Source organism: Neovison vison, chromosome 6 (assembly GCF_020171115.1).
Source record: "Neovison vison isolate M4711 chromosome 6, ASM_NN_V1, whole genome shotgun sequence".
NCBI lineage: Eukaryota > Metazoa > Chordata > Mammalia > Carnivora > Mustelidae > Neogale > Neogale vison.
Genome location: NC_058096.1, coordinates 185,812,763 through 185,840,547, shown reverse-complemented (window position 1 = coordinate 185,840,547; position 27,785 = coordinate 185,812,763). Strand labels below are relative to the sequence as shown.

Genomic DNA, 27,785 nt, shown 5'->3' with positions numbered 1-27,785 from the left:
GCCTCTCTCTCTCCAGTGCTAAGCGGGATTGCCAATGTAATGTCCAGGGGTGGGGACGGTGGAGCTTTCCTGAAGGAGTCCAAGTCTTGGTTGCCACATAACACCTGTGTGACCGAGAGCTGCCAGTGCATGACAGATGCCATGGTGAAGCGATGCCAAGAGCGATGCCCACCTTGCCCGCTTCCTGGGAGGGCTCAGCGGCACCACCCAGAACATTCGCTTAGTACACGGCTATTGTTCACCAACGCCCAATTATTACTACAGGCATTCGTCGATAAACGGGGCTGCAGGGCTTCCCTCGAGGGTCGCTTCCGTCTACCACAAAGACTCGACAGTGTCTCCGGCACAAGGGAGGGACCAGAGGAGGAATGGATTGACGGCATCCGCGATCCAAATACCGGCATGCGTATTTAAAGGCCTTAAACTTGAGAAAGTGTTCCTTCTGCGCTTTTTTAAAAAAGATTTTATTTATTTATTTGACAGACACAGATCACAAGTAGGCAGAGAGGCAGGCACAGAGAGGGGGGAAGCAGGCTCCCTGCAGAGCAGAGAGCCCCATGGGGGGCTCGATCCCAGAACCCTGAGATCATGACCTGAGCCAAAGGCAGAGGCTTTAACCCATGAGCCACCCAGGTGTCCCGCCTTCTGCATTTTCTTTTCTTTTCTTTTTTAAAAATTTTTATTTTCAAGTAATCCTTACAACCCCAAGTGAGGCTCAAACTCACAACCCCGCGATCAAGAGTCATGTGCTCCACCAACTGAGTCAGCCAGGTGCCACCCTCCCCCCCCATTTTCTTACTGGATGCCCACAAGCCTACAGGAGTAAGTACGATGATTTCAACCAAGAACGATTTCTTGAACACCTATTATGTGCAAGGTGTGATTCCAAGTGTCAGGACCTGAAATCAATATTCATCTGATGACATTTCATGCACTTGTTTATTCACCTCCCCAGAAGGAGGAGATGTCGCTGTGGGAATACCTGCTCAATTAATGGCTTGTTCTGAACTGAGAAAGTCTCGCCTAAATGATTGAATAAAAAAAATAAAAATACTCTCTTCCTGTTCTCCACCATGGCGCAGGATCAAGGTGAAAAGGAGAACCCCATGCGGGAACTTCGCATCCGCAAGCTCTGCCTCAACATCTGTGTGGGGGAGAGTGGAGACAGACTGACCCGGGCAGCCAAGGTGCTGGAGCAGCTCACAGGCCAGACCCCCATGTTCTCCAAAGCTAGATACACGGTTAGATCCTTTGGTATCAGGAGAAATGAAAAGATTGCTGTCCACTGCACAGTCCGTGGGGCCAAGGCAGAAGAAATCCTGGAGAAGGGTCTAAAGGTTCGAGAGTATGAGTTAAGAAAAAATAACTTCTCTGATACTGGAAACTTTGGCTTTGGGATCCAGGAGCACATCGATCTGGGTATCAAGTATGACCCAAGCATTGGGATCTACGGCCTGGACTTCTATGTGGTGCTGGGTAGGCCAGGTTTCAGCATCGCAGACAAGAAGCGCAGGACAGGCTGCATTGGGGCCAAACACAGAATCAGCAAAGAGGAGGCCATGCGCTGGTTCCAGCAGAAGTATGATGGGATCATCCTTCCTAGCAAATAAATTCCCGTTTCTATCCAAAAGGCCAATAAAAACTTTTCAGTGAAAAAAAAAAAAAATAGTCTATACCATTACATAAAATTCTTTATTTCCTCTGTCTCCCTCAATGATCTCGAAAATGCAACACTTCCACGTTTTTGAAAAACATAATATTGGATGTGACATCGTGGCCACAGGCAAAGATGTTTACAAGCTTTTCTGCATGTCTCTGCATTCTACGGTACTTCTGAAATGATACACACAGAAAACAAAAGCCCTTTAAGTTGTACACTTTTTGTTAAGTTCCAACTGCTGAACAGCCTGGCATCACGTGAACAGTGTGGCCGCGTTTGCTTAATTCAAAAGCAGCTGGGAGAGGACATGTTCACCTGCATTAAGGTTTCCAAAATCGGGGGCACCTGGCTGGCTCAGTCAGTGAGACATGAGACTCTTAAACTGAGGTCTGCGAGTTCAAGCCTCACGCTAGGCGTGGAGCCTTATTTAAAAAAAAATTTTTTTAACTAAAAAAATAATTTTCCATAGTTAGGCAAAAACTCCCCATTCCAGTCATCATTTGCAACCAGGCTGAGTAAGCCGGTATGCACTTCATCCCGGCAATAGCAGGCAATCCCTGCATGCCACGCGGTTAGAAAAGGAAGCCTCCTGACCGAATTGCTGAGAGGAAGGGATGGAAATCAGCTGGCAAAAGTTTGGGTCAAGAGGCATCAAACTGGGGAACACTTACAAAGGAAGGGCAAGGCTTTTAGCTCCAAGAAACGAGGATGGACACAGCCAAGTACTCTGCTTTCATACGCTCCCATTTGCCGAGGAAGTAGCCTGCAGGAGAGTTAAGAAGCTTGAACTATTTTTAGGCCCATGACCCTTTTAAAAACACAGAGCTAAATTCGGTCCTCAGTTACTCCCACTCAACTCCCACTGGCTTCAGCAGGAGCCACAGGGAGAACCGGCTCTGGAGTAGAAGAGCTTCCTTCTGCCTCTGCCTTCTTTTTTTCACAAGGAATGACAGTTTACCGGCCACGGCTGGCCACGGCAAGCCACCCAGCGGGTCTCCTGGCTCCAGGAGGGCACAAGGCAGAATCTTACATTCCAAGGACATCTCTGTCACACAACTGAATAAAACTCATGTTTATTTGACAATCCAGGCAGAGGAGAGGGAAAAGAACACCCTTTTGAAAATGGCAGTCAGTCTATCTTGGAATTGTTTAAAATTATAATCTCATCTATAAAAGCCCAGATTTGAAGAATTGTATTATGTGGGCTAAATTAAACTTTTGCTTCCAACTAGCATGAGGTAATTACAATAAGGGATCACATGAAGTTCACTGCTGCTGAATGCAACACAATTTGTGACCATCAACTACAATACAGTTTGGGGACGGGGCATCATTTATAAATAATAGGTCCCAAGTCTGACTTGGGGGTGAGTGGAAAACATTTGGCATCTCAAATTACTTTAACTGGGGGCCTTCATACCCCATGGAAAGGACACTTTGTCCCCCCTCCACTGTCTCTAATCCTCTCTTCTTAAAGGAACACTCAGCAAGATAATGAATCCTTTAAATGTTACATCTTCTGTCGTGCATTATTGTGGTGCAGAAACTCTTCACATCAAACAGTCATCAGGACTATTACAAAGTGGGCTTATAAGAGAGGGGCTGAAAAGGAGCTGTGTGAAAAGAAGTGGAAAATTAAAGCTGAAGCAGTCGAAGAAAGGGCTTAATTTACTGGCATGTACAGTATGCAAATGAGATTACTCTCAGCTTAACTGCATCATTTATGTCCATAATAACGGCATCATCATTACAGGGCTCAAATTAAATTACACCATAATTAGCATATCAAAGTGATTGGTTAAAGTTTAAAACAAATACCCAATTTTGTTAATGAACAGCTGTAATTGTCATGTACACTTCAGTGAAAACTCTCTAAACAAATATATGTTTTAGAAGGGAGGAAGATTTTTTTTTTTTTTTTTTTTAAAGCAGACAGGTCTGTAGCAGAGGTAAATTACCTAAAAAAGAATGACATGGATTATTCTATTAATGTTAATATATGCTGATCATTTTCAGGTAATAAAGCGTTCTATCAAAACAAGGCTTCACTTATATTTAGACACCTTCCCTGCTTCTGAATGTGACAAACCACCAGAACCCTGTTTCCACTTGCCGCAGTGATAACAAATGCAGGGGTGACCTGTCTCGAGCAAGCAAAGGACATGTTCAATAACATGCTATTACTAAACCTCCATACTTATTGAAAAGACATCCGTGCTCAGAACCTGCCGCCTCCAAGCTGATTCTCTCCGCATTCCGACCAAAAGAGGAAAGAGCGACGGAGCCAGAGAACTTGCGGAATTTATGGGGTAGACCAGAACGCTCCTAAGTTGATGCCCTGGTAACATATTTGACAGCCTCCGACTCCATCTCCCCTCCTGGACTCAGAGCGTACCTCTACAGCAGTCCCAAACATGCAGCGGCACGGGGGAAGTTTCTTCTCTTCCACCCTTAAAATAAATCAGGAGGCGCAAGGAGCTGTTTTGTCAATGTTGGCTAGAGCCAGCGTGCACACACGTTTTAGAGATGCAAAACCGCACACGGATAATAAGCGTGTTTTCAAACCTTTCTGTTATCATCATTTAATGTCTGAAGAGTTTCCACATAAAAATCAATAATCTCCAGGCTCACGTGCAAAAAAAGCTCTCTGCCTAAGATTCTCCCCATTTCCTCCCAAACGTACCCCATATGTTCTCTGCTATATCTGTGAGGGTAACCATCCACTGTGATATACAGCAAGGCAAGCCAAAATATATTTTTCCCAAAAAGAAAAAAAAAAAAAAAAGGCACTTTCAAATATACTTAACAAGCAAATTGAATGTCTTATTAAAATCGTATTATCTAAACAGTGTTCAAAAATTTAAAGAAAGTAGCTTTTCATTTTATTCATCGAGGAATCCATTAAAGCTTAGGCTCTGAAGTAGTATGTAAATTATGTGCCTTTCAAGGTAGAGCTAGGGCAAATTCACTCCATCAACTAATGATGAACCTCATTATGTGCAGGGAGGATTCATAATGAGGAAAGAGCCACCCGCCATTCCATGTTCTAACATAAATCCCTGTAAAATTTGAATATCTCCCCGTCTAATTAAAGGCTACTAATTCCAATCACCCCCTCCATGGCCCCAAAGTAAAAATAAACCTCTTTAAAAGCACAGACTACAGTTATATTTCTAAAGCAGCACTCGATTCTGTTTGGACTCAGAACCTTCCACTCAGATATGTTTTACGACAAGCATAATTAGCAGCTTTCTAAGATACAAACTTTGAGGCTGTTCAAGCTCATTTTGGTTAAATATGCTGGATTTCTATTTTTCAAAGAGCTTCACCTTGACGGGGCTACGGGGCAGCACAGAGATGATCCGTAGCCAAGAAACCAACAGGAATGTGCGAGCATCGTAATAATGTAAAATAAAATTCTTACACTGGAGTTCCAGGCAAAAGCTGAGATGTTCAGAAAAAAACAAGCATTGTGTGGCATGAACCCGAGCTTACATTTGGATGGGGATGTATTCAAATCTGCTTGGGAACGACATACTTGATTCTGGAACAAAACTGCTCACTTTTAATGCGGTTTGAACTAATGAACAAGTACAGCCCAGCATGTCACAAGCCGAAGAACTATTCCCTCTTGGAATCACGGACTTTGATTTTTTTCTTAACTGAAAACTATAGAATGCAAGCCCAACGTTGCCAAACATATTTATTATGATTAATAGCCTATAATATCCCTCACTAAGGCTTAATTTACTCTTATTTTCAATTATGAATCTGCACTACTCTACTCCAGTTCCCTTCTCAGGTAGAGATGAAATTTCTTGTGGGCTTTACTCTGTGTACTGTATCACCACCCAGCAAGGCACAATTAGTTAAAAACAGCAAATCTCCACCTTGACTCTCACAGAGCACCAGATTACGCAAAATTAGAGAACCGAATCAGGGAGAAATAAGTGGAGGTGTCCAGGGAATTAAAGCAATTAGACCAAAGGAAAAAGGAAAAGTACATACGCCAGTCACCCACTCACTCACACCTTTACATTAAAATTTAAAAAAAAAAAAAAAAAGAAAGAAAGAAAGAAAAGAAAAAGAAAATCCTAGATTCTTTATTTAATGTTGATAAACTGAATATAGACGCCAATCAGGAAACCTTATCTGCTGCTGTCAATTCAAGTGTCCCCAAATGTCCGAATCCCAGTTCGGTAATGCAGTGTACACACCAGTGAGACAGCAAGCGTAGAATTGCAGGACCTAACGAGTCCATTCTACTAGAGATGCCGCTGCTTTTTAAGTTGCATAAAAATAAACTCCACTCCATAAAAGCTGCCACAGTGCGTGCTCTCTCATCCCTGGGCTCCAGGCGTGATCTCCCCACCCCCCCCACCCTGCCTTTTAGGTCAGCCACTCATGCATTAGGAAGACATCCCTCCCAAAATAACTTGGCCCTCCCCTGAAGCACAGAGTTGAGCAGCCTACCTTTGTTCTGGAGTTGCAGATAATAACAGGCAAGCCTCAAGACCATGAGGATTTGGAAAAGATCAGGAGAGTTGGAGGAAAAAAAAAAAGAAGAAGAAGAAGAAGAAGCAAAAAAAAAAAAAAAAAAAAAGAAAGAAAGAAAGAAAGAAAAGAAAAGAAAAGAAAAGAAAGAAAGAAAAAGAAATACTGCAAGCAGAGAAGAATTGGAAGAAACAGAAAAGCCTGCTAATGAACTGTAGTGGCTGCCACAGGATCCGGGTGTCTTCACCAGTGTTTACACCAGTGAGTACACCACTGCTCCATCTCTCCCACACCTGGTGGCATCCTTACCACCCCCCCCCAATCCATGCATGACAATTAAAAGCAACTGCACCTCTCCATTCCGGAGGGGAACCATGCAGGACCTCTGTAATATTTCTTTACAATGTCTATATCACTGATGAGCATTAGTTTGAGTGACAAAGGTCCCGGGCTAAATCAACATTCTTACCTTAATGTTCCTAGTAAAAGGCTCCAGGAAACATAACTCATGAGACATGTATGCAAAGATACGTCTCAAGGAATTAATCCAGAGCCCTCAGCTGAGGTCGGGGGCGGGGGTGGGGGGGTAGTTTTTTTAAAAAGAAAAAAGAAAAAAGAAAAAGCAATGGCTTATTTCCAAACAAACGCAGCTCAGCCGGGGCAGCGATGGTATAAGAACAGGTTTGCACAGACAGAGCTCAGTGGCAGAAGCGAGAGTTCTGTAGGATTTATTTGACACTTATTTTCCGGGAAGCCTTTTGTGGAGTTGTACCGTTTGTTTCTTATTGTCTGTGAGGCAGTTAGGAGCTTTCTCCCCGGAGGGGGCCTCTCAGCCCCTGGGCTTGGCCGCCTCTGACAGGGAGGTAACCATATTAGGATGTGTATGGTAAAATAAACAATAACATAGTTGCAATGAAATGGAATTTTTTTTTTTCAAGCTAATGGTGTTGGGGTCAGTCTGTCTCTTTAGCCATTCCCACTAATTTTGTTTCCTAGTTCAAACAGGCCCTCCCCCTCCTTTTTTTAAAGTGTTAGCTGTTTCCAAATATCTGACTGTAAATTTGCTGAGAATGTTTGCAATGTAAGAAAAAGCTTTTAACATCCAAATAAAGATCCTGCCAGTTTAATCATTAAAGGGGATGCGAATTTTCAAGCCCCTGCAAAGATCCAACTCTCCCCTACTTTCTTTCCCCCTAATCCCCCACTTCAATCTCTCCCTGAAGGTTAAAATTACTTGGTCATTTAAAAGTATCTTCTAAATAAATCAGATTTTTAAAGAAAGAGACTGTTACACCTTCATAAAAATTCCACATTCACATACTGTGTCACTGAGTGAAGAGTCTTAACCATTCATGCGCCTGAAAATTTATTACCTGAAATTTCTAGGATGGTTACTTTTACGTGATAAAGCTCTTTCCCACCTCCTCCAACCCCCACCCCCCCCCCAAGAAAAAAGTAGGCATAAAATACTGTTGTCACGCCAGCCTCTGGAAATCGGCTAACCAAAGGGGGGAAAAATTAAAAAAATATATATATATATGTATATGTATGTGTGTGTATATATATATATATACACACACACACACACACACACACATACACACATACACATATATATCTCAAGAATGAGTTCTCAAGATGTTACATATTTAGGAAAAGTTCTGTGGGTCCAAAGACAACAATAAAAAGTAAGGCTGCTTTCTGGCCACTGTTACTCAGTAGGAGATTCCCGCCCAAGGAGCAAGGGAAACATTCCCACTCAAGATCGAGCTGGGATGAGGACCCTAGACAGTGGGTTTGTGAAGGGAGCAGGACTGCTGGGAGACAGCCAGGGCCACATACAGGAGGGAGCTTCTGTGTCTTAGTCTCCTAGGTGAGAGCCAGGGCTGCTTCTGGGAAGCACTCCCCCCCGCACCCCCCAGAGATCTGCCCCCAGGAGGGTGTGTAAGGAGTGGCCAGCCCTCCCTCTGTGTGCAGGGAGGGGAGGAGAGGCACAGCACTGTCACCCATGAGAACCACAGGAAGCACCCCCTCACCAGGCTTGGAGGCAAAACACGTGGCACAAGCGAAAGGGGCTGGGTAGGGAAGAAATGATACATGCAATTACAAATGAAGCTGGGCTGCCGCGGGGCGGGGGTGGGGGGGGTGGATAAAATACACGTGACCCCCACGAAACTTCCACAGTTCAGGAACTAAGAGCACCTCCCCTGCCTGGAACCTCTGGGCGGGCCTCTAAACTGCCTTCCTTCTTATCAGATCCCTATCGCACAGAAACCTAAAACCCCTGCAACTCATGTTTTATTAAAACATGTTTAGCATTCTTCTTAAAGATAGGTTTTAACCCCAAATACCCATGAAATTAAATCTCCTATGCCACTTATCTGCACTGCCGGGCAAAAACTAAAGTTGAGCTAAACAGAGAGATAGCAAAATCAATAAATCACACGAAACAAGTAGCAGTTCAAAAGTTCAAAGATATGATGGCCAGTTCAGTGCGTCTTAGTGCGCACCCAGTAATAACTGGTCTCCGTCACTCCTCACAATATAGACAATTTCATGGCATCATTTTCATTAGCCTGTCTCACGGAAAATTGCTAGCTATTTATGTATACGCTAAAATAAATTAGCCATTTCATCGAGCAGTGTGATTCTTATAAAATACATTAACACAATACTCGATTTTCCAGTTGGAGTAAATAAATAAATCAATAAATTCAATACAGGGTGATTCTTTTATGTGGTGCTATAGCTCTCAGCATAAATGTTTTTATTGGGTTTATTTGTTTCAATAAAAATTGAAATGGGCCAGTGATCTCAGCACTAGCATCTTTAAAAAAAAAAAATCTATCCAATATTTGGGAAAGTACTGCGCAGAGCACTCCAAGTTAGAATTGTATTCAAAGATCATCTTCATGATAATTATTACCCCACAACCCAGTTCTGATGGGGAGTTTCACAAAGGGAAAGAAAGGGGGAATTCCTCCAGGTGTTGGACTCTTGGGGCATTTCTGTGCTCCAGACCGGACTCTGGAGGTGAGGCTTCTGAGGGACAGCAGCCCCTGACTGAGCTGCGACCTTATGGCTCAGACGCGCCTCTTCCCTGGACAGGGAGAAACGACAGTGGGACAAGTGCCAGATGGCCTCTTCTGTCACACCTTACCGAACGCCATTGATTGTTGGCTCAGAGAAGGCCATTTACTCCAACCTCTGGGGGAAAGACTAGGGTATCATGGCTGCAAGAAAGAAGAGAGAGGTGTGCTGATGTTGTAAATAAACTCCGGCCAAGGCCTGCGAGCCGTTCTGGAGGCGAGAGGGAGACACCAGCAAGAATGAGATTTTTTTTTTTTTCCCCTGGGTCACCAGTGCAACTGAAATGGAAGAATTGGAGGATGGGAATCTGCTGTTTACGCCTGCCCAACATCCAAGCTCCTCTTCCTCTGATAACACCGGCCCTACTTTTCTTGGGGAAATGCCCCATTTCCCAATCTCCCACTGGCGAGCGGCGGCTCTTGGCTCCAGAGGGTGGAATCATAAACCAGGTCCGAGGGATCCCTGCGGTCACCTCTCCTGGCTGCCCTGATTTCTGATGGACAGATGTGTCCCACATCAGAATTGGGAGAGAGAGAGAGACTTTCCTCCTGCTTTTGAGAGTGCCACGAGCATTGAGAACATAGAATGGGCTTGCCCCCACAAAAAAGAAAGAGGCCAGGCCACTGGCCAGGACTGGCTAAAGGAGGCCAGGACACAGCAGATCAAGGGTGAGCCCAAGAGCAGGACAGTCTCCTAACGGTGCTCACAGAGGGCCATCCAGCTCCTGGACTGCTCCGTTATATAAGCCAATGAATCCCCTATGTGCTTAGCCAGCTCACTGGTGCCACCTTGTTTGTAACCAAGAGGTGCCAACCAGAAGTCAAACTAAACATGTGTTTTACAGGTACTCTGTAATATATGTGAGCCCTCATGAGAAAGCAAACCAAATAAAAACACACAAGTCAACAAACTCCCACAGCTAATAGTCAAAATCTAACCCTCACAGATGCTGCATAACCTGATCATCAGCTACGTTCTGTTCTCTGCTGTCCCTGGAAAGAGCTAGAAGAATGAGTCAGGACCCACAGTCAAGAAGAACACAAGATGATCTCAAAGCAAAGTACACTGGAGATCCAAAATCAATCCAGCGTGAGGTCTAATACAGACTTGATAAACTCTTTTCTCTAGGCCCCTGGTGGTAGTGGTTCAGGTCAGGGATGGACCAACAGTGCATCATCAGTTCAGGTGAACAGCCAGCGGGCTCACACAACGAGCCTTGTGTCTTCTGATCGGACTCATGGACAAGGGATGAAGTTGCGGTTCTTTTCTTCTGTGATAAAAGTTCTACTGTAGTGCAGCGGTGGGAGAGCAAGGTCCTGACAACCTGCCTGGCTTTTCACCCTGGCTCCAGCCCAACTAGAATGGCAAACCAGGGCCCTGACTTCCTCCATGGGCAAGAAAGGACCCCAGATTCATACAGCCAGGCTTTCTTGGGAGTAGGAACCATAGTAACACAAACAATTAAAAATGGAAAAAAAAACAAACAATAATTGAGACACTACCAATGACTTCATTCTTAATATGCCAGAGACCATACTAATTACTTTACATGTATTTCATCTTTAAAATAAGATTTTAGGGGCGCCTGGGTACCTCAATGGGTTAAAGCCTTTGCCTTCAGCTCAGGTCGTGATCCCAGGGTCCTGGGATCGAGCCCCGCATCGGACACTCTGCTCAGCGGGGAGCCTGTTTCCTTCTCTCTCTCTGCCTACCTCTCTGCCTGCTTGTGATCTCTGTCTGTCAAATAAATAAATAAAATCTTTAAAAAAAATAAAATAAAATAAGATTTTAAGACGCACAGTGTTACTACCCTCATTTTATAAATCAGTAGAGGAAAGCTCAGAGAAGTTAAGGAACCTGCTCTTGGCCACAGAGCAGGTAAGTGGTGGAGCCTCAAGAGCCTGGTGGCTACTCCGCTGGACAGTGGAGGTCGTCCACAGAAACTTCTACTGGGCAGGGTTTCTGCAGATGTGTGGTTCTCATCCAGGAGCGAGCTTCCGCACCAGAGAATATTCGGCAGTATCTGGAAACACTGTTTACCGTCACAGCTGGAGTGAGTGGTGGAGATGCTCGCTAGGAGGGCTGGTGAACACCCTACCGTGCACAGGCCAGTTCCCACCCTGGAGAGTTACTGGCCCAACATGTCAGTGGTGCTGAGGTTGAGAAGGTCCACCCTCCCGGGCGGGTGGACCCTGGTGGGCCGCAGCTCCTCAGGAAGAGTTTTACCAATCCTGCCAAGATGCAAACAGCCTGGGGGTGGACGTGATATTGATGTGCTGTAGCATTCAAATGTGAGGCTAAGGGGGACCTGTGTGGCTCAGTGGGTTAAGCCTCTGCCTGCAGCTCAGGTCATGATCTCAGGGTCCTGGGATCGAGCCCTGCATCGGGCTCTCTGCTCAGCAGGGAGCCTACTTCCTCCTCTCTCTCTCTCTGCCTGCCTCTCTGCCTACTTGTGATCTCTGTCTGTCAAATAAGTAAATAAAATCCTTTAAAAAATAATTTAAAAATAAATAAAATAAAATAAAATTTGAGGCTCAGTCTAGAAAAGACTTGCCCAAGTCCTGCAGTCCTCATTACAGACAGGGAAGGAGCTGGAGAGCTACCGGGGGAGGCCAGCTGATACCACGGTAGCTGAGTGGGGAGAAATAAGGGGGCCATGTTGTTGGTTCCCCTTTTCCTCTCCTTTCTCCTTCCTCACTGTCCCTTCTCCCTGAAAACCGAGGGGAGCCAACCATCTACATCATAATGTCTTGGGCGGGGTGGACTGGCCTTCCACTCCAGCCTGTATCAGGGCCAGGACGCGGTGTGAGGAACCAGGGCTCACACCAACCGTCATTCTAGGCAGCAGAGGAAGGCCCTTATCATGTCCCGGAATCAGGTGTTCCATTCCCATCCGGGTTCAGATCTAGGCCCCCCTGCTGGAGGGTCCTGAGCACTTGAAACCTGGCTAGTACACTAAATTCTTAAACTTATGTAAGTTTAATTAATTTGAATTTAAATAGCCACGCGCATCTAAGGGCTACTATATCTTGGACTGTGTGCAGTTTTGGAAGTGTGGCAAATTTTCCATATTCATGAGAATCCAATCCTCAGCAGATGGATATCTGGTTCCCAATTTGAGATTCTATATCTTCATTAAAATTTTTATTTTGTTCTCAGTGGAAATGGTTTTGGTCATGACTTTTTAAAAATGCCACTCTTATATGAAATCTCCTAATTTTTCTAAAGATTTTCATCTAATTTTTGTATAAATTCTAATCACAATTTTGAGTAGAATGGTAGACTAATTTAGTTGACTAATTCGGGTGAGAGACGTATACCTGTGGATTAAAACCAAGTACCTGGGGGCGCCTGGGTGGCTCAGTGGGTTAAGCCCCTGCCTTCAGCTCAGGTCATGATCTCAGGGTCCTGGGATTGAGCCCTGCATTGGGCTCTCTGCTCAGCAGGGAGCCTGCTTCCCCAGCCCCCTCTGCCTGTCTCTCTGCCTTCTTGTGATCTCTCTGTCATAAATAAATAAAATCTTCAAAAAACAAATACAAAAAACAAGTGCCTTCTTTAAAAAGCCAGTAGCAAGGTAATCTTTTTCACTGTTGGGAAAACATTCTTGGTATTCTCTTTAGTACATGTTGCCCATAAATGTCAGGTCTTCAGGGACGTGCACTATCCTGGAGGAAGATTCTGGAAGAATCCTCTACCCGTTTGAATCTCTCAAGCCATTTGGAACAAAAATGGCATTCTGGAAGATTTCTTAACACAGTAGGATCCCTCCACTCTGTCTCTCCCCTGAAAACTCCAAACTACACACGGTCAGGTGGAACCTTTCCTTGTAGCTCAAAGTGTGATGAATTTTTCAGCGTAGGGAGAAAGATTAGTATTGATGTAACAAAGTGACTGGAAAGCCAGCCGCATGACATTATAAATACATCACAGCTGTCAGGGTGTTTCCTTCACAATGGGCAAATCCAGAAGCACAGAACATTTTCAGGGTGAGGGAGGGTAGTCATATCCAACACTGTGTGCAGGGTGTGAACCGTCCAGAACATGGCTTTGGGCAGGAAGCTGAGCCATCTACAAGGTATTTCTTGGGTGATATACAGAGAGCTAGAGACGGGATAAAACCTAATGATGAATAAAGTAAACACAGGGTTTGGCTCACTCATCCTCTCTGGATACCAAGAAGTTTCAGCTTCAGGAGTAATGTGGGAATCCAAAACTGCACTGTCATTCTCAATAGTATCAAAAGTAAAATAATAATAATAATAATAATAATAATAATAGTAATAATAACGTCATATCCTTTGCCGGGCACGACCTAGATTTTTAAGTTGATCTTGGCTGGTGGAGAATGAAATGTTACTCCATATGTAGATAGCCCTCCTCCTACTCCTCAAGCTGGGGGGAAAAAAGACATTGTCCCCTACCTAGCTCGCTTTGCAATTAGGGAAAGACATTTAATGAAGTTCTAGCCAAAAAAGACAAGGGATATAAGATATTTTCCCTCCTTGACTGAAGGAAAGTCATACAAAGATTTCTTTCTCTTGCTCTCTCTGCCTTGCCCCCTTCTCCCACTTGGTGCCTTTGAATGAGACTGTATAGGCAGATAATGCCTGGAGCTGTAGCAGCCATCTTGTAGCCATGAGGAAAAGCTGAAAGAATCACAGAGAAGCCGACCCAACAGTTAGCTACTACTCAGGCTCTGAAGCAGTCTTGAAACTGCCTACGTTTAGACTTCTGAGCAAGTAAATGACAAACATCCTTATGTTTTCAGCCACAGTTAATGAGGTTTTCTGTTATTAACAGGTGAACACATGGTAACTGATAGATCCTAAATCCTAGAGAGAAATCACTTCCTTGAGGGAACTTGACTAATCAGAGTGTAATTACCCAATTCTCCTGGTATCTGAGATGGTTCCCTTGTCACTTGAGAGCTTATCACTGAAGAAAATGACACTTAGTCTTTAGAAGCTCCCTGAAGAAAAACACCACCACTTTATACCTACTGTGTGTCAATTCTGTGTGAGGCTTTTACCAAAGTGACTTGCTTACACTATGTCATCCAGTCTTCCAACAACTCTATGGGGTAGGGACAATATTTATCCAAGTTTCTAGAAAAAAGAAACAGAAGCAGAGGGAGGTGCAACAGAATGTCGTAGGCCAACGGCTGTTACAGAAAACCTGGTTGCACCATAGGGAAATGGTTATACCCATGGCCCCAGCTATAAAACGTAGGTAACTCCAACGGAGGGATAAACATTTCTGGTTCTAAGACATAATGGTGGAAGCCTGGGCTCAGAACATAGGACACACAGTCGTATGAGCTGTGGCTGGGATGCAGCCACTGCAGTGGTGACTGGAGAACAGGTTCTTCAGCTCAGCTACAAGAGCTGTGGACACTCCCCGACAGCTGACAGTAGCATCCACCACCATCACAAGCAGGCAAAGGTGTCTCTTCAGTGTTGCCTGTCGCCATGACCTGGGGATGGGGCAAGGCCTGTAACAGACTGCTGGATCCCCCCATGTTTTAACACCAAAGGAACAAAAAAGGTACAGATAAGTTCTCAGGGAAGCGATAAAGAAGCACTCATAGGTTAGGAAAAAACAGCTTGAAAATACTGGAAGGCTAAAGAATCATCGGCCAGACTGGCTTTACACTTGCTAGCTGTGTGACCTTGAGTAACTAGCTTGACTTCTCTGAGCCTCAGCCTTCCCATCCATATGTGGAAATAAAACAAGTATCTAACCTTTCCAGTTGCAGTGAAAATCAAATGAAATAATACATGTCAAAGTTGTCACCTAGTAACAGTAAGTGTTCACTAATTGCTAACTATCCTCCTCATCAATACTGAATGATAATGAATTGCAAAATTATTGTAAAGCACCTAGCATAGTACTTGGCATGATCTAGGTGCTCATTTCTTGGTTTTCCCATTTCTCTTCCCTCCACAAATAATTCTGATGTGATGTGCCTACTGCAATTTTTAAAAATATTAATGAATTTGGGGCGCCTGGGTGGCTCAGTGGGTTGAGCCTCTGCCTTCGGCTCAGGTCATGGTCTCAGGGTCCTGGGATCGAGCCCCACGTCGGGCTCTCTGCTCAGCGGGGAGCCTGCTTGCTCATCGGGGAGCCTGCTTCCTCCTCTCTCTCTCTCTGCCTGCTTCTCTGCCTACTTGTGATCTCTGTCAAATAAATAAAATCTTTAAAAAAAAATATTAATGAATTTACCCCACTAAAATGGTTCTGGGTTTGATGCTAAGGTAAATTCAAAGATCAACAAAGTGTCTATGGCCACATGCTTCCATGATAAACAGGGTAAATAAAAAAGAACACTATGCAATTAAATATATGTAAATTAACACATATTTTCATATGTTATACACATACGAAGACCCCTTTCATTTACTAAAGTCTCTGTGTGCTGAGGACAGAGTTAACTTTAATTTTTAAAATGTTTCTTAGCAGTTCAAATTTTCTGCTATAAAAGTGTACTGATTATATAATTTGGAGAAAGACATTACTTTTCAAAAGATTAAAAAAGATAAGACTGATCCAACTTCTACCCTCTTGAATTGGTTTTCTAACAGTTGCTAATTTGTCAACCACATAAATGGCAACAAATCTATAAGAAATAAATAATTTTCTAGACATTTAACTAACCTAACCTCCATGCCCTTAATAAGTTACTGTTCACTGTTTTTCTTCCTCCCTAACTTCCTCCTCTCACCAGGAATGAATTCTTCCCCCAGTTTCAACCCTACCTTTCTCTTTCCAAAAATATCTTAGGGGACATCTTTGACCTCCCCACCCCTCTCACTCATGGTGTGAGCTAAAACCCACAGATGGGTTGGTAACACAAAAATAAATAACTTATTAAGAGTCATGACCACCGTGCTGGCCTCATTCACAGAGGTTTCGTGGACAGGCGTTTGCTAAAAAGTTTTTCCTTTTTGGTTGACTGGCCTCATAGAGCCCTCTAAATGCCAGGACTTATGATAAGCAACGACACACTTAACTGTTACATATTAATGTTCATGATAATGCAATCTTTCATTTGGGTGATTTAAAAGTCCCTCTAGTCCGACTTACAGTTAGATATACACTGAATGCTTCATCAATCATAACCATTTTTATTCTCAGTCTCCTGAAAAATATTAGAGAAGGTGAATTTCAACTACATACTGAAGAGGGCTTTCCTGTTAGCCCTCAAAAATTTCTCTCTTGTCATTTACACACTGGATTCCCAGAGCTCCTGCCTAAGCAATCGGCTCACGGGCACCTTTCACTACAGCAGATCTTATCTACAGAGGAAAGGGAAATCCACGTTCATATCTCTTCTGCATGGCCAAATCTTCCTTATCTTACAAAGAAAAGAAAGCACGTCCCAGTTATGAACTAGACAAAAATGCGCAGCCTGCCAACGTCGGCGAACGAACAGCCTGAGAGGGTCGGGATGACTTGAACTGAACGTCAAGCAGGATTTAGCACAAATTTGCACCAAGAACCAATGAGCCCACCACTGTCAAGCAATAAGCAGTGATCACAGCGACCTCTCGTAAATGCACTTGAAAGAGACTACACCTCCTTTCCATTCATGTAAAGGCTTGTCATAGTTTTAGGGCCAAAATCTTCCCACAACTGACCTTGTACCCACAGACCATGAGGCAAATCACAATGGAGGAAGGGATCAAACCAGTCACCATGCAGCTTGGCTCAATCCTACCACAATTCCAATGACCCTCTAAGTTAGAAACCCAAGCCCTTCTTTAGGTACCAATACAGTAGCCCCTTATGCATCCTGCATGACCCTCACGTGTGACACACGAATTGATGCAAGTACGAACACATAAAAATGTGTCCCCCACACTGATGCTCAGCTTGGGGCTCAGGAGAATTAAGCCTATCCCTCTAAAAATTTTTTTAATAAAATCTAACATATACCCAGTATCTATATTTTGATTTTATGACTTCCTTCACTTTTATCCTCTTAAATTCCCCCATCTTAACAATCTCCTTTTAGGCTAACAAATTTATGTTTTTATTCCGAGGTCGTTTATAGATTGATCTCTTGAGGCAAAGAAACATTGAATTATTGGAATTCAGTGTGGAGATGCTTCCAGGGTAAAGGTTCTCTGTTTATTAGCAGAAGAAATGCATTCAACTAATTTGACTTGTAAGTCTGATAAAATCTCCCTGGAAAAACTGCTTCTATTATGATGAATAATCCTTTGAGGTGAAAAATGAGAAATATACACACTGGGTTTTATTCTATATTAATTCTAACAGGGTCTGAAACGAAACTCAAGTAAGCCATCTTTTAGATGTTAGAAAATGGCAAACTTGCCTGCAAACTACATGCAAGAAGTAATTAAAGTAAATGAACATGAAATTAAACAGCACCCCCATAAAGTAGGATATAAAAGTAAAGATTATTAGGAAAAAAAAATTGTCTTCCTCCTCTATATTAAGCTCATGAATTGTGCGTTTACTCTATTTCTCTTTTATTATTTGATGACGGGTTTTTAGAGCTTGGGTTTTATTAGGGCTTGCTGGAGGAAGAAGTTCCTCAGTAGTGAGTGACTACAGGTCTGGGTACATCATTACTTCTGAGACACTAGACGAAGCCATACAAGGTAGAGGTAGGCTCACCAAGCTCGCTGTGATGCAAAACTGGAAAGTTTCCTGATACCACTGATGACTGAAACAAGATCCTCATCAGAAAGGAGATTTAAAGCTACAGTAGATGGGACTTTATTTATAGAGAAAAACTGTGCACCTCTCTTCAATAAACTCTACTATTCATGTAAAATTCAGGATTCAGGGACAGCTGGTATTTGTTGAATTTTGGGGGCTATCCAGAATCCATTCTTAGTTCAATTTCTTTTTGGGGAATCACCACCCTCCCTCACTGTTCCAAGCGGGGTGGGAATCCTCAAAGTCCCCTGCCCTCTCAGCGCCATCCAGTGGCCACGTGATGCCAACCGCGCCCGTCTGATTCGTCCAAGCAGACTGGTGTGCGGACAGAAAAACGAGTAGGGAGCACTGGTTTCAGCAGTGACGGTGATGCGCGGGGCCAGTCTTTTAAGCTGCTGGTATGCTGGAATTGTCCTGCTTCCTCTCCTTTCCCAAAGTGCTGGTCGTTCTTCTGTAAGCTACTGGCTATTCCTCCAACAAATTCTTTTAAGTTGGCCAGAGGTAATCTCTGTTGCTTGCAACCCAAGAATCAGCCAGTCTGATGGGAAGAGCCTGGCTTGACACTGGCACACAGGAGACATGAGCCCCCTGAACCCATGCTCAGTATAATTCACCATATGCGATGCGGTGCTCCTAGGTTATATATGGCTGCTCTGAAATTCAACATAAAATTCCAGCCAACAGTCATTCAAGCTATTAAAGACCAGGGTCCAAATCTACCGATCAGGAATCTTCTTTCCTACTTTTTGCAGCACAGTGTTAGAGATAATCAAAAAGTACAGAATGGGAACAGAGAAGAGGTGAGTGATAAGCAGTGTGCAGGATGTAGAAAAGTGAGGAAATCTAGCCTTAGGAGCATTTACTGCAGGGACGTCCGGGAACCGTAGCAACCACTAGGACGTATTCGTCAGGTATCGTGGGGACATTCACAGGGACTTCACCGTCAGGCAGCCCTGAGTGAAAATGCCCGCCCCTCCTTTTAGCAGCTGACTCTGAGCAAGCTACATAATCTTTCTGGATGTCAGTTTTCTCATCTGTAAAATGGATAGTAATCACATCGGTAACTCATAAACTAGTTGGCAGGGTCAAATGTGAAAATAAATAGGCAACATCTAGCAGTCCCAATGCACAGCAAAATACACAACAAAATATGATTCATTAAAACCGTGCTTTGAAACATCCGCAGAGTCTGTACCATCTACCTAGCGTGCTCTGGGGCACACAAAAATAAGTTACTCTTCGTACCTTCAGGCAAGAATGTGCGGCTTTCAAATCTGAAAAGGACACACTAAAATACAGAGCAGACTTGAACAAAGGTTATAATGAAATACAAACACAAATTTGTGGGAGTCCAGACAAAGGAATGAGTCAGACAGGCTGGGGTAAGTTGAAAGGCTCCATACAGGTAATATCCGAGCCAAGCCTTGAAGGATGAGTAGGATGTTAATAGGTAAGGGAGGGAGAAAAAAAAAAAAGGAACATTGGCATCCAAAGTTGAAGGCAGCAATAACATGAGTGGCACAAGTTCAAGGGCAGGGCAAAAACAAAGATTAGAATAAGCAGTAGGATGCCAGCTCCACAAGGCCAGGCACCATGCTGGACTCCGACATTCCTGTGACTACCTTTAACTCCTAGAGGAGGGCCAGTCCCACAAGAGGCACCCGATTATTCTGTGGAAGGCTGAGCTAGAAGAACAAAAGGCAGACAGCATAAGGCTAGCATAGGAAGAGCCTGGAAGGCCATGCTAAGGACCAAGTCTTCATTCTCCAGTTGGGAAGGCAATGATAAGGACGGAAAGCTGGAGGGAGACTTTAGAGGTGAAATCAATAGGGCTTGCCACTTGGAAGGATAGGGAGGGGACCGCAGAAGATGGGAGAGCTCTAATTAGGCTTTAAGTTTTTGAATTAATTTTTTAAAAAATATTTTATTTATTTATTTGACAGACAGAGATCACAAGTAGGCAGAGAGAGAGGAGAAAGCAGGCTCCCCGCTGAGCAGGGAGCCTGATGCGGGGCTCGATCCCAGGACCCTGAGATCATGACCTGAGCCAAAGACAGAGGCTTTAAGCCACTGAGCCACCCAGGTGCCCTGAGGGAACTAGTTTTTTTTAGCTGAAATGTTCCTCTGTCCAGAATTATCAAGGATTCTATCCACAAAGTGGATTCTGACCATGTCCGCAGTCCTGAGAATGGAATGAGCTGCCCCAGGAAGGATTAAGCATGCGTTTCAAAGCCTTCCATCAGAAACAAGAAGATGCCAGGTTTCAGACCAAACACACTTGGGGGACCTTGCAGAGGTTACTCCAACACCTCTTTGTGTCTTAGTTTTATTACCTATAAAATGGAGTCAAGAGCAATACATCTTCAGTCTTCAGGACTAAAAGAAAAGATCTACACCAAGGATCCACAATGCCTCCCAGCACCTACTAGATGCTCCATTAATAGCACCAGCGATTATCCCTCTTGTTTCTCTTCTGTCTACCAAGGATCGTGAAGATGGAGTCAAGGGTCCAAATGACTGAGTTCACAAATGCTTAGGTTGGAAGAAAAGTGAGCCCCATGTGATCAGGTAAGAGAGGCTGACCCTAGTCAGCTGCCAATTTCCTACAGAAAGACTTGGGGGGTTGTGGGTGAACAACAGGTCAGAAAAATTAACAGAGAGAGGGTTGAGATGCAACAAAAATGCCTACAAATTAATAAAAGGTCTCTATTCAAGATGGCTTCAGTCACTGGGAACTATACGTTAACCAACAGACACCAAGGTAACTGCTTCCGCATGTGGACTCAGCCTTGCAAGTGATGTCCAATAAAGGGGTAATAAGGACAGTCCTGCTAGGGGCTCCGGATGCCAGCCCACTGGGTAGGGAAGTGAAGGACAAGGTGGGGAAAGGGCAGCAAAGAACAACGAGGGGCACTTGCTAATATGTAGGGAAAGGGGGGAGGGATGAAGAGAAGAAATCGGCATACCACACTCTTTGTTGTTGTCGCTGTTTTAAACAGAGGGCCTTTTTGACCATGTTTTGCCAATTTTTAATCTTTTTAAAAAGTATTTTATCTATCTATCTATTTATTTATTTGAGAGAGAGAGAGAGAGAGACAGCATGAGCAAGGGGAGGGACAGAAGGAGAGGGAGAAGCAGGCTCCCTGCCGAGCAGGGAGATCAATGTGGAGACCGATCCCAGAACCCTGGGATCATGATCTGACCCTGAAGGCAGTCACTTCGCTGACTGAGCCACCCAGGCACCCCTCATCAAAGAATTTCTGTGATGGTTCATTTTTCTTACGACTCTACATGTCTGTGCTCTACACTTCTGGTTGAAGCCTGGCGAGCACTCGTACATTCTTAAATATTGTATGCAATGTTAACTGACTTACTTAGACTAATTTTTAACCCACAATTTGGATTATCTTAACAAAACTAGAACGCCAAGGACAGTGACTAGTATAAGAGTACCAATGCGAGGCAAAAATAATGAAAAGCTTGACACAAGATTTGGCCATGACCTGCATGGGTGCTTACAGAGGATGAAAAAAATTTCTTGAAAAGCAAAATTGACAAATCCAGCTGATAGCCTTTATTTCCATGCCGGAAATACAAGCAAAAATGTGCTTTTATTTTATTTTATTTAAGTTTTTTATTTATTTGACAGACAGAGAACACAAGTAGGCAGAGAGAGGGGCAGAGAGAGAAGAGGAAGCAGGCTCCCTGCTGAGCAGAGAGCCCGATGCAGGGCTCGATCCCAGGACCCTGGGATCACGACCTGAGCCGAAGGCAGAGGCTTTAACCCACTAAGCCACCCAGGTACCCCCAAAAATGCGTTTTTAAGTTGGAACCTGACGCTGAGTATTTTCTTGGGGTTGCCCCAAATTTGAAATGAAATCTTTCTCTCTTGGGGCAATAATGCATCATAGAGAAGGAATGATGTGGGCAGCTGTGAGACACTGGGGCATCGTTCCCATCTGCATACACCCATGGACTTGCCAGAGGTGGAAAAGGACCTTTATGAGGGTCTAGCACAACAGGCTCCCACCTTCCTATTTATTCAACAACGGAAGGGACCAGAAGGTGGGGCGAAACCTGCATTAGAATTTAGGCACATCAACTCTCAGGCCCAGAAGCTTTCCACCATACACCACCTGCCTTGCTCCTAAGTGCAAACTGCTAATAAAGTTTGGAATTTGTTAAACCTTTAATCGTATTTCCTTCTTTTGGGTGTTCTTTTAAGCGAAGTAGGAGTTTCCCAAGCACATTAAGGTGAAACAGAAAGAGCCCCTGATAATATAGTTCAAGATAAGAAAGAAGGTGGAAGAGTACAGAACCTATCATTTATACCTTTTACAGTATTATAGGTCCTTGCAAAGCTGCCCCGTCGTCAAAGTAACTACCTTACAGCACATTAAGTTCTAGACTGTATTCCATATTTAAAAGTCTGTATAAATAATGCCACCCTTTAAAAATTATCAGTAAGGTTTCCACAGAATATAAAAACACAAGATTTTTTAAAATCTTCATTTCCTTGAAACTTTAGTTTCCAGTTGTGCAATCAAGAAAAAGACCAATTCTTGTCCTTTCGCATACTTAGGCAGGAAAACGTAAAACTGAGCAGAACTGGAAAGCCCAGGGAAAAAGAATTTTCTTTCTAAAAAAGCTGGGTCCAAGTGTTGTCACAGCCGACGTTTGCTAAGATCCGATGTAATGCTATGATCAACATGGTATTTTTTCCCCTTAGTTACCCACATCTACATCTCCACAATAAGAGCAGCATAGGAGAACAAGCCAGGTCATCAGGCTCTGGAGGCTAAAGCTGGATTGCTAGGAGAGAGTCTAGGATAACTGTAAAAATACTCACAGACTTCAAAATGGCTTTATCTTTGGGGGTCTGAGCTCCTGCCCAGGGGAAGGGACACCAATGCTACCATCAGCAAGGGAAACCAGGCAGAAGACTTTCCACTGTGAAGGACCTCAATCTGGACCATCCCAAGTTCAGGTAGATTATCATCATTTCTCAATGAGAAGGCACATGGGTTATCTGGAAATATACTTGTGGAAAGGCCCTCTACATAAGTCCTGAATCTCAGGGACCATTTATTAATTCATTCATCTGTTCGTTCACTCAGTAAATATTTGCCAGATCCCTACTATACACCAGACCCCAAATGCTGAGACTTCAAAAGAGATATGAACCGAGGCTGCACCATGAGTATCAAAGTTTGAGGGTGGGGGAGAGAGGATTAGGAGATGTCTCACACACCCAGAAATAAATAAGCAATATAATTTTTATACTCATAGTTTACTTCCAACATCAAATTTATGTAGAAAAGAAAGAGGCTGCCCTTTAAAAGAAAAAAAAAGTCAGCAGATCAAAAGCGTCATTAATCACTGTCTCTTTTAAATTAAAAGGTTCACGAAAAGGTGGGCATGGAACCAACGTGGGAAACAAATCAGTCCCCTTGCTGAGTGAGGGTCAGAGTCTAAATGGGAGAGTCCTTGGTATTTACCCAGCTCATCTCCTGCGTAATGGATTTGGAGAAGAGATTTCCGCTGGAGCTCTGCTAATTTGAGGCTTGGCTTTGCTTTTTAAAAATGACACTTGGGTGGCTCCTCTAGCATTGTGACTGGTTTCAGAAGTAAACCTTCCAAGGTTTCTCTCAATGAGGTTCTCGCTTTCCTGATGTGACCTAATAAATCCCGAGCCACTGCAAAGGTGCTCTGTTAATGAGTCACAGGCCTGGTTCTTTGGGTGGCCGTTCGCAGAATGGCCAGCCCTTGTAAAGCAAATGCAAAGCATGCCCCGAGCCCTGGAGAAATGGCCTCTCACACAGTGGCTGGAAGGGCTAGGGAAACGCCCCGAAGAATCCTGGGCTGTCCGCTGCATAAGGAGTGCTCAGGGTCAGTGGCCTGGCCCCTGTCCTCTTCACAACTCCTCTGGCCACACCTGCATTGGTTAAAGCAGGTCAGGGAACGGGGAGATAAATCGGGGAGTGACCCCCGCCCCCGGTGGACACAGTGCAGAAGGAACTCAAGCCTTTGACAGAACCAGACTTCCTGTCCATGGAATGCCAGCCCAGAGGGATTTAAATATGTTTAAAACCTAAAATAAAATAACACAACCTAGTCTATGCAAGACCATGAAAGCTGGGGATTTCAATAGCTGCCGGGAGGGTGTAACCATAGCTAGGGAACTGGGATTTTATTGTTCTATTGTTTACTGCAAACTTTGCTGTCCAATTAGACTGGGGCCTGTTCTGAAAGGCTCACAATCCTCCCTGGGGACTACAGCTACAGAGAACCACCCCCGACACCCCCACCCCCGCCCCCACCGCACCAACCCTTCCTCACGTCCTAGTGGTTGGGAAGCTTACATTCATTTCTCCTCCATTTTCTTCTCTGTGTGTGTTTTAATATACATATAAATACAATCCATGACGCAAAGAGCAAGAGGGGATAAAAACATCATCTGTACATTTACCCTAGTGATGATGGTGGCACTCACTACTCCCTGAGGGCTTACCACATGCTGGCACGGGCTGCTAGATGCTTCTTCTGCCTTCTCAAACTTACACCTCTCAGCTCCGAATTAGGTACTATTCTTATTCCCCACTTTATAAGTCAAGAAAATGGAGGTCAAGGTCATTGGGACTGTAGTAGAAGAGCTGATACCTGAACTTGCTTAAGCAGTGCTGCTTATGCTTAATACATCACTAACCATGAACACAAAGTACTTGGAGAGGAGGGGAAATGGGGGAGGTGGGGGCTCAAACTCCCAGCACAGGAGACCTTGCTGGTTATTTCTACAATCTCTAGGTGCTCTCCTTCCTCAGCACCAGAGTCCTTGATTTATTTGGGTGCCAGGTTGCTCAATTAACTTACTTGCAATTTGGGGCTCCCTTGTCACTGCAAGTATCCGTAAAACACAGTCCTGGCCAGCAAGACAGACCCCAAGGAAGGGCATTCCTTTTCAAGGAAGGGGGCAAATCCAGGAAGATACACTCGGTTTTATGAAGAAGCAAAATCTAAAGAGAAACAATTTCTTTTTCCCCTGTGCTTTCACCTTCTTCCTGAGCCTGGAAACACACTTTTGGTACCTAAAGGTACAGGGGCCATTGTGTGACCATGAAAACGAAAGTCAAATGCTAAAGATGACAGATAAGCAGTAAGGAGCTCGTTCTTGGAGGATCAGCACTGAAGGCCTACTCCTAGACTTAATCAAACAGAATTATCCCACATCCCCATTTGATTAAGCCAGATGATACGGAGGGTGGTCCCCAGGCCAAACCTGGAGGCTATGTGCATAACGTTTCATTGCAACACAGCCGAGCCTGTTGATTTAAGCATTGTTTAGGGCTGCGCTCATGCTGCCTACAGAGCTGGGTACTTACGAGAGACTGTACAGCCTGCAAAAGCCCCAAAGGCTCTTTTCAGTGAAAGTTTGCCAACCTCTGGATTAAGTCGCTATCATCAGGTTTCTGCTCAGTGCACCTGATGCAATCCTATCTGAAACATAGCCAGTCGTGGAAAATTCCCAATAAGTGAAGAATAAAAATGCTTGCTCCCACCTACTCAATCCATGTTCAGTACATACGTCCATGAAGTCCTACTACATTCCAGATCCATTGTGATATGCTAGATCTGAAGAAGTGACTATGTTCCTGACCCTTCAAGAACTTGCCATCTTTGTAGACTGCCATATATGTTTAATGACCAACTTCAGAAAAAATCATTTGTAATTTTAAGGGCTAGGAAAAAAATAGAGGGATGCCATATGAACACACAGTCAGGAAGCCTAACCTAATCTACAAGAGAGAAATCATCTCTGAAAAAGTTCCCTGCTTCTCCATAAACCCGCCCATCCCCCCCAGCTGCTAGCCATCATAAGCTGCTCCTTGGTGGAGACTGGGTTCATTTTCAAAGCTCCACTGCACAACAGTTGAACAACAGCTTGAGTTCCTCAGACAAAACCCAGACTTCGGAAGCTATTTGTCTAGAACCATCTCCTTCGGTGACTTTAACACTTCTATGTGATTATGAGTTCTATATCTGAAGAACATTTTATGGTGGGGGAGAACATATGGGTATCTATACCTGTTGGGTAATTTAATCCTCAAGGTAATTTCTGCGCCAGTGTCCCCAAGATCAAGCCACCTATGCCTACCACCTTATCATGGACGCCAAACAGTCCCAGAGACCTGCCCTGGGGTGATCTCCAGAGAGAAGAGGGCATTCTACTCTGACAGGAAAGCTAAACAAATGTGATGTTTTCCAAAACACATCAACTCGTAGACCCACGGAGTGCCGGAGTATTGATGGTAAAGCACCAACAAACAGCATCTGTATAAAACCTGTAATTCCAGAAGCTGGACAAATGACGATGAGAAAGGCAAGATCCATAAAATCTTGACATCGGGAACGGAAACCCAAGAATGTGTTTTAGGGAGATCAGCTCAATCCTTGAGTCCCAGCACATTTGAAACCAGTGCCATTTAGAAGGGATCCCACTAGATTCTCGAACGGCTTTGCCACCTGTCCCCCGTTCTCCCACTGGATTGTTGAATGCTGGACTAGAGGGGCAAGGAGCTCCCCACTGTTCTCATCACGAGCCTTCCACTCTGGATTTCCAAGCACACATCTGTCTGTTTCTCAGCTACATCACTGTAATTCAGCTGCACATAGAGAACCATGCAACTGTACGAGATCCTGACGAGGTACGCAGAACTTATAACCTGTCGGTGCTCGGCATGCATCAGGCCCTCCTGTACGGCTCTTACATCCATTACTGCATTTCATTCTCAGCGCAACCTTTTAAAACAGGGAACAGTTTCCCCCACTCAATCTATGAGGAAAGAGAAGCTCAGAGAGGCGTGCACATGATCATAGAGCAAGCAAGCCGGCGAGCAGGGAGGCAAGATCCAGCTGATGTGATTCTCGAGACTGCCGTCCTTACCACTGACACAGTAAAAGCTCCCTCTCTAGGCTTCAGGGCAAGATTGGCTCTTCTCTGTGAGGTACTAGCTCTGACTCCAGGAACCTGGGGGTTGTGGGCAAGGAAACAGAAAATAAGAAAACAAATTCCAACATCCTTCCCTCTCTCAAGAAGTTGCTAGACTACTTCTCTTTGGTTTAACCACCGCCACCACAATTTGGCCAAAGGCAATGCCATCAGCCCAATGCATTGAGAACCGTGTTAGCGCTGTCCTGCCAGTTGCCCCAGTGAGAAATCATGTGGGAGACGAAGCACAGGATATAAGATAGAAAAGAGAAGGGATCACTTTGTCTTCCTGATAGCAATGAAGATCCAAGAACTGAACCAAGAATGACTCTGAGTTCCAGAAATCTTTCGGTAAAAAGCCCTAAGGCAAATCCCTGATCAGATGGGCAGCTCCCAAGGCTAAGAGTTACTCAACCATTACCTCCTGTCCAGTCCTCTGCAGCCAAGAAGGTTCTGCCCCAGGAAGAAACAGTCCCATGTGATCAGACACCTAGGCAAATAGCTAACCGGACAAATACCTATCTCCGTCTCTCTTTCAAGGAGGCATAAAAGAGAAAACACAGGACACTGCAGGAGAGGAGCAGACGCAGGCTTCCCAGGCTGGCTACCATGCCAGTAACCTGTGAGCTTGTTAAGGGCACAGGGACGACGCACAGTAGTGTGCATCATCCCACAAACAGCTGGACCAACTCTGCGAGAACTAATCAAGTACAAAGGAAACTGAGAACAAAGTGACAAACATGTGAAGATAAACCCCATCAGAATCCTACGGGGGGAAGAGGGAGAAAAGTACAGGTCACCTTCTGGCCATCCAAAGCTAGGAGCTCATTTCACAGCTCGGGAAACAGGGGAAAGCACCCGAAGCTG

At 44.3% G+C, this 27,785-nt stretch overlaps 2 protein-coding genes across 5 annotated transcripts in view; one reads left to right on the top strand and one right to left on the bottom strand.

Annotated features, from left to right (window-relative positions):
• Positions 1 to 27,785, bottom strand: part of FOXP1 (forkhead box P1) — a 499,038-nt gene that overhangs the window by 269,558 nt on the left and 201,695 nt on the right. The gene's annotated exons all lie outside the window — the stretch shown is intronic.
• LOC122909275 (60S ribosomal protein L11-like) lies at positions 1,042 to 1,666 on the top strand. Its single transcript, XM_044253171.1, has one exon. The coding sequence runs from the start codon at positions 1,074 to 1,076 to the stop codon at positions 1,608 to 1,610; it is 537 nt and encodes a 178-aa protein (XP_044109106.1). The 5' UTR covers positions 1,042 to 1,073; the 3' UTR covers positions 1,611 to 1,666.

Excerpts from the sequence above, each read along its gene's own strand:
- LOC122909275 (XM_044253171.1), top strand. The coding sequence starts at position 1,074 with ATGGCGCAGGATCAAGGTGAAAAGGAGAACCCCATGCGGGAACTTCGC.